Source organism: Atta cephalotes (assembly GCF_000143395.1).
Source record: "Atta cephalotes unplaced genomic scaffold scaffold00052, whole genome shotgun sequence".
In the NCBI taxonomy this organism is placed as follows: domain Eukaryota; kingdom Metazoa; phylum Arthropoda; class Insecta; order Hymenoptera; family Formicidae; genus Atta; species Atta cephalotes.
The window spans coordinates 1,719,959-1,727,783 of record NW_012130116.1 but is presented as its reverse complement, the minus strand read 5'-3'; the positions used below and the strand labels follow the sequence as shown (position 1 = coordinate 1,727,783).

The following is a 7,825-nucleotide window of genomic DNA, read 5'->3' as shown; positions in this document are numbered from 1 at the left end:
TCCTACTCCCTCCGTTCGTCGTTCGTCGTACGTACGTACTATACTACTACTACTATAATTTACTTAACTTAATTAAAATTAAGTATATCTTCTTCTCTCTCTCTCTCTCTCTCTCTCTCTCTCTCTCTCTCTCTCTCTCTTTCTCTCTCTTTATAAACAAGTTTTAATTTATTATTAAAAAAATATATAGGTATATATATTGATTTGGTATACGTAAGAATTTATTTTCGAAGACTTCTAATATTTTTATGGATATTCTGGCTATTCTCTCACGAAATTCGCTCGAAAGCGAAAGTGTCTTGTGGTTGAGGATTAAAGAAATTTCTGAGAAAAAAAGATCGGCGATGCATTTTCCGGGGGAAACTTAAGCTACTCAAGACGGTGCGGCACATCGATGGTCGATCCATCTATGGAGACCGATGGCGTCTATGAGGAACGCAGATTAACACGCTCCACAACACCCTGTAATCGATATACCTCCCTTTCCTGCTGGGGCTGAACGAGAGTGAGTTTGTTTACGAGCCGATGGAGTTCCTAGCTGCCGCCATCGCCGTTGGTGTTAAGAACGCCGTTTTACGGTTCTCTTCTGCCTTTGTCGATGGAAAAAAGGATCCGCATGGAGAGCAAAAGCACGGCGGCACTTTTGCCCCTCGTTATTGTCCATTAGTGCTGATTCATGCATGAAAAGCGTCACGATAATCCATAAAGGTTCGCGGCTAGACAGCGGCGACAAACAAGAGATTCGCATTGTTGCGCGTTTATCAATTTCGTCACCTTTCCCTTCAACAAGGAAACAAGCAAGATCAGATCTGAGATTTAAGAAGATCTATTTAATCTCTATGATCTATCTACTCTAAAGCAACTAATCAGAAGAGCTTATGAAGGCAATCAGAAAAGATTATGAAGAATTGTTAGAAAAATGATTATGTTCGAATATAAAAAGAACCTCAAGATTTTTTATTATAAGCGATTTTGAATTGCAAAATTTTAGCAAAAAATTTTCACTAATCTCTGTTTTAGCGCGGGAGTTAACGTAACTTTTCTTTTTTAGCTCATTTCAAACAGGATTCATTTTATATCTATTGAAAATTTTAAAAATAATTAAGAAATTAATATTTTTATTAAATATTCAGCAAACCGAAATCACTGAACAGAATTCTGTTTTCATTAAATAGAATTTTTTTTTAAATTTTTATCTAAAATATATTATACAATCAGAAGAAAAATAGAAATGAAGTTGAGATTTTTGAGTGTAAAATTTATTGTACCCTTACTTTTTTATTATATTTATTATATTTTTAATGTTACATCTATTTTGATATAATGAAACTTAAAATTATAACTCTTTATGTAAAATATGAATATTCCGCTTGAAATCGACTGTAATGACTACCAGATCGCGTATTAAAGTGATGCATTTTGCTCTTGATTCATACGAGAGATTCTCGGTGGCGCGGAGACATGTGATTCCGAGAAGGTTGCAGGGCTTAGTCTGGTTTTCGGGAATCGCGTCTGTGTCTACCGTCGGCCTCTTTAGAGAGGCGCCAACTTATCTCGAAAAAGCGGCGCCCCTTTTACCCGGTTCCTCAAACTAATTACGAATTTAATAAAATTCCCAGCGTTTCGTCCCACTCCTTCCGCCTCTCCACCCCCATCTGTAACTAACAGAAAGACTCTCTTCTTTCGTACTTCTCTTCCTTCTCTCCTCCAGGATCATCTTTCGCTATGCAGATACTATAACAGAGATTTTTTTTCATATTTAACAGTCAAAAATAAAAATTCTTAATGAGTAAAACTCATTTATATAATATGACTCATATATATTTCATATATATTTTCAGTCTTTTATAGCTTTTAATTAATAAAAAAAATCACATCGTTTAAACAAAACATACGTAAAAAAAATATCTTATAAAATATTGATTATTAATAGTTCAATAATAGTTCAATTAATTAATAGTTCAAATAATTAATTTAATAAACTTTAATGAACTTCTAAAATTGCTGATTTTAATTTTAACGACGTATGATAGAAAATCGCTTTTTAATTATCTATATATTAATTATTTATTTTAATTATCTATTATTTTTTAAAAGTTAATAATTTAAGAAAAAAATTGATATTACAGGCAATATTAACATCAATGCACAAATACGTTCCTAAACTCTGGATAATTCGTTGCACCAATGCAACGAGTTATAATGAGCTTTTTTCTCATCCAGCCGCATCATTCATTTTCAACGAGACGGAATTTATTGCTGTAACAGCATATCAAGTAAGTGTTATAAAATAAAATCTAAAAACGAAATTCGTTATTTCTTTTGAAACATTTACATTTTAATAACTGTGTAATTTAATCTTTTGTGTATAATCTTTCATATATCGAGAAAAATGCTAAAATGCATTGCAGTAGCTTAACGTAATTCTTCAAGCATTTGAATCTGTATAATTATAATCGATTAAATTTTTTTGATAAAAAATTTTTAAAAGTTTTATAAATTCTTCTAAGTAATACAAATTTGTTGATTCATATTAAACCAGCCTTTTATTAAGACAAAATACTTTATTTTCATTCATTTACGAAAAATAGGATGAACCATAGAAATTCGACCGTGAAAAATTAAGACTATAAAAAGTTACATATTTTAATTATAATTATATCTTTTAATTATTACATATATTTATTTTTTTCTTTCTTTATCAATTATTATTATACATTTTATTATTTTTTTACACATCTGAAAATTGTCTTTTTCAAAATGTAGGCTATCTAACCGTAATATATGTTTCTTTGTGTTCATTGCGTCTAACGTAACGTTTGTGATCTTTTTGCAGAACGAAAACATCACGAAATTGAAGATCAATAATAATCCATTCGCAAAAGGTTTTCGCGAGACGGGACAGTCACGATTCAAGCGCAAATATCAGCAATCCGATCAACAGTCTCAATTGGGTTCCAACGGCGCGGATGATGAGAGGGGCAGCATTTCTTTCTCCGACTCCGATTCGAATCACGTCTCAAGCGAACGGAGTAGTCTTGTGAGTAGTGAGGAGAACTTGACGCAGGAATCGAAAAGACTAAGACGTGAAATCGAAAGTAACACGGACAATGACGCACGCAATGATGTTAGGCGAATTGCCGCAAATCTGTTCGAACCGATCATTGCGGACCCAGGAATAGCATTGAATGACGAAAACGAGGTGCACCTTCATAGACCCTGGTTGAATCCACCACCTCATAGTCAAATGATACCACCATTGTACTATAATCGATCTTCTCTGAATTATCAGTACGGTAATACATGGTATACGGATAATGTACAAAACTATATGACACTTCGTGATTCCCACCAGTTTCAATTCAGTAATTGTTACTGTCATCATATATTGAATGTGTTTGGAGAGCGCACTATCAGCACTCTTATATCATTCTGTCCTTATTGTACGATTAATAAACGATAAAGATAAAATGACATAACAATGCTTGATGTAGCATGTTCTTCGAATATATTCATGGCTGTGTCACATGCGGACGAACGCTGTTTTTGTTTATCTCATAATTTTGTTGCAAATGCTTTATGATATGGAGAGTAATATTATACGTGCGAATTAATTAAGACTGAAGATTTAAGATGACAGATAAATAATATCGAAATAATACATACACACACGCACACATGTATACATATGTATGTACATACATATACATACATATATGTATTCAAGATGTCCTAGACCATTCGCACCATCCATTTATAAAAACGAAGTTTTTATTTCAAAAATTCCAAAATTTTGATAAGTAAATCGAGTAAAACGATATATTTATATTTTTATTTTACAATATTTTTGTTTTTCTTCAGTTCCAAATAAAAATAAACAAATTTCGGACTGGAAGTTGATATTTTTTTAATAGAATATGATTTTTTTATTCATGAATATGTAACAAAAACAATACTATGTTTCATTTAAAATAATCGACTTCCAATTTGAATTGCCCATTTTAATTTCCATGTCCACGTTTTTCCATGTCCACACTCTTTCAACTAATGCATTAGCATGATAATGCACGTTCCAGTTGTATTATAATTCAGTGATAATATTCGATTTATTTATAAAAATTTTGGGATTTTTAATAAGAACTTTTGTTTTTCTGGAACATCCTAATACATACATATACAGGATGAATCAGAGTAATTGAACTACTTTTTTACCTTACGAGAAAATTATTGACTTTATATCTAATTATCGACTTAGCGATACAGATCAGATGCGTGAATACATCATGTGAATTGCTGATTTGGGTGAACTGAAAAAAAGGCATATTTTTAATAACTTTGTATAATAAAAATAAAACCATTTTCACAACTTAATGTCAAACATGCCTGTTTTTGCGTTCAGACCAACAGTTCGCACGATGTCTATCAGAAGCGGAGAAATAAAATTTTTCAGTGTATGAAGTTCCCGAAGATTGCGAGGGAGGAGAGGGGGGGGGGATAAATATATTTCCTCATATATACTTTTTTTACGTGACAAAAGTAGTTGTTCTAATTTAATTTTTTTTTTTTAATGAAATCGATAATGAACTCCTCCATTTAAATTATTGATAATTTCTCGATGAGTGTACAACAATATGATTTAAATGTTTTTGTCTCATTGTCGATCGAAAATAACTTTTTAAATGTCTTAAATAAGAAAATGATTTTTTATTCGAATAAGTTGATGTAGGAATTTAATTCATTATCACAAGTGTCATTACTAATAATATGCGATAGGTATAATTTTCAAAAATTTTGATGTTGAAGAGCTTATTTTTGACTCATTAGATTTTTTTTACAGATTTTCTAATTGTGGTCTTATCTTTTTTGCGCTGTCCCTCGAAAGCACTTCTTTCTGTTGCATATTTACAACAATTTGAGATTTTTATAGAAAGTGCAGATCTTAATCTGCGATTGTAACTGAGATGAACTATCAATTGAATGGGGACAGTTTTTTTAATTTTTGCCGTAACTTCTTTTAGTTAGATCTTATAAATTCTGAAAATAAAATAAGTCAGATAGGTTGAGAAGATATGGTGGTTCAGAGCAGAAGTCTACCATAAAGATCCCAAATATCACACAGTATGAAATTCAGTGTATGATATTCTATACATTGAATCATTCAGTATATGAAGTACTCAGATATATCAACCTAAGAAATTGGTTTAACTACTCTGATTCACACTGTATATATCATTATATTTTCATATTGTTATATTTATTATTTGCACAATTACTTGCACGTTTTATTCTTCATTCATATAATGTGTACATATACATTATAATATATACATTATGCATATATGTATAAATGTTTATGGATCTTTAAAATGGCTTATAATTAATAGAAAATTTAAAATAGCACGATCATTTTATACCGTTTTTTCTCATAAAATTTATAATATATATATGTATAAAATATGTATAGATATATAATAACTTTTATGAAACATAAAGATAATTAAGATGCTGATTAAGCTATTTTAAAGATCTATAAACGTTTCTACGTGATTATGTACCAAAGATTGTTGTATAGATAAATAGCATAAATATTATGTAATTTTCTCTTAAATGGTTTTAATAATATGAGTTGAAACTCATTTTACAATTTGAAAATTTCACATTTAAAGTGAAAAAATTTAATGTGAGTTTTTAGCGATAAAATGCGTACGCTAAGTATATGTACACATCACTGTTCCTACATCTTGTTAATAAAAAAGGAATTAAAAAGGAATTGATTTATTTTTAGTAAGCAAAACAATGAAATCTTTTTATAAGTGTAAATATATGTATAAATAAAACATTGACAAGATATTAAAAAGTAAAAAATTTAAAGATCAAAGAGTTTATAATTTTATAATTACAATATGAATAAAGTATAAAAGTTAAAATTAAATTTAAGATTTTATATATAAAATCACCGAAGAAATACGAATGTTTGTTTTTATATGTCTTATAGATATAAATCTTTGACATGAGTATTATTATAAATATATTGCAGTAACAAATATATCTCGATGTGAAATTTTGCGGAGCTATAAATGCAATAGCTACACGTGACATTTTTGTCGCATTTACCTATAAAGTGTCAACATGATCGAACATCTACAAATGCTATTCAAAATAATTTCAAATTGACGTTTCCCAAAAAGAATTTGCGGTTTTATTGTAGAACAAATTCATTTCTCCCAACTATATTTAATAATATATGATGAAAATGGAAAAAGAAATAAAGAGAGACGGAATTTCTGACTATTGCACAATTATTCTACCGTCGCACTTTATTTCTTTTTTTTGTCAGTTACATTCATTATAATATTTATATACCGGATATTTGGTAAAGACCGTAATAACTAAGGCCATCTTAATCAGCCAATTCCGGGATCAATCTTAAAATAAAAAAATATTGGGATTCTTCACGTTATTTAAATATACTAACGAATTTACATTATATGATAAATTAGGACAAATGGCATTTTTTCGGAATGTCTTTAAAGTTTTAGAGATCCGAAAATCGGGATGTTCCGCAAAATTCGAGACAATTCGTTAATTTACCTCCTAGGTAAATTCCTGAGATTATTTTCAGATGATAATCCTAATCCTGATAAAAATTTTTCTCATAATTTTTCTCATAAAAATTTTTCATATAATTTTTCAGAATTTCTATATAATTTTTTAGAATTTCTATATAATTTCATAATTTTTTCGCATTTTTTATACGAATTGGAACATTTCTTAGAAAATCTACATCTTTTCTCAGAATTTTTCATATATGTTAATTATAAAATATCATAAGAGTTCTAAGATTTTTTGTAAGTATAATTTCTGGTAAATGTTATAAAATCTAAAAAATTTTAAAATATTTTTTTTATTATAGGAAATTATGAGAAGAGAAACTTCAGAATTAACTTGTATGAAAAATTCTGAGAGAAGATGTAAACTTTCCGAATTTTTCTGAGTATTTCTGAAAAATGTTCCAATTCGTATAAGAATTATGAAAAAAATTTTCGCCAGGGAATACTTGCAAAATGCAGGGCTATAATAGTTTTTGAATTATAAGCATTTAAAGTCAGCGAATCATATCGCCTAAAATTCGCGCGATCAGAAGTGGTTGATATTGATTTTGTTTTATACCACATTATATTAGAATTTTTGTCTTAAAATAAACTCAAGAATTTACTTTTAAGCGTTGCTACGGTCTTTACCGGACACCCTATATTCATCTATGAAAGCTTTTCTTCTTTTTTTCTTTTAAACATATTCTTTTAAAAGCACAAATTGCCAATAATTACATATATTTGTTTTCCATGTATGTTTATATAATATATATAATATATATTATATTATAATATATAATATATATATATAGTATATATTATTTATACATATAAATACATATGGTATAAATATATATACATATAATATATATGTATAATATAACATACACATATCTTTTATATTTTATATTATATATTATATATATAAATTATTGTAATATAATATATAATGTAAAAAATATATATAATTTATGCAAGTATGCGTGCTCGCATCTGTGTATGTATACAGAGTGTATCAAAAGTCTGGAAACGGTCGAATATCTTGAAAAAGCATAGTATTCTTGAGAAAAATGTTTCAGACAAAGTTGTAGAGTTTAAAACGATCTTAAAAATTAACGCAATGTCATGGCTTATTTCGAGCTATAATGAAATTAACTTTGAATTAATATAATCAACAATACTCGACTTGGCAATAATTAAGCTTTTTTGATTTTTTCTCCACGTACGCCTTT

The 7,825-nt window shown here is 28.7% G+C and overlaps 1 protein-coding gene across 1 annotated transcript in view; it reads left to right on the top strand.

Moving 5' to 3' along the window:
* Positions 1-3,463, top strand: part of LOC105623097 (T-box transcription factor TBX3-like) — a 14,953-nt gene extending 11,490 nt beyond the window's left edge. The window contains exons 4-5 of the mRNA XM_012204497.1: positions 2,130-2,276; positions 2,837-3,463. Coding sequence (XP_012059887.1) covers positions 2,130-2,276; positions 2,837-3,463 — 774 coding nt within the window. The remainder of the gene's footprint in view (positions 1-2,129; positions 2,277-2,836) is intronic.
* Positions 3,464-7,825: the final 4,362 nt, after the last annotated feature.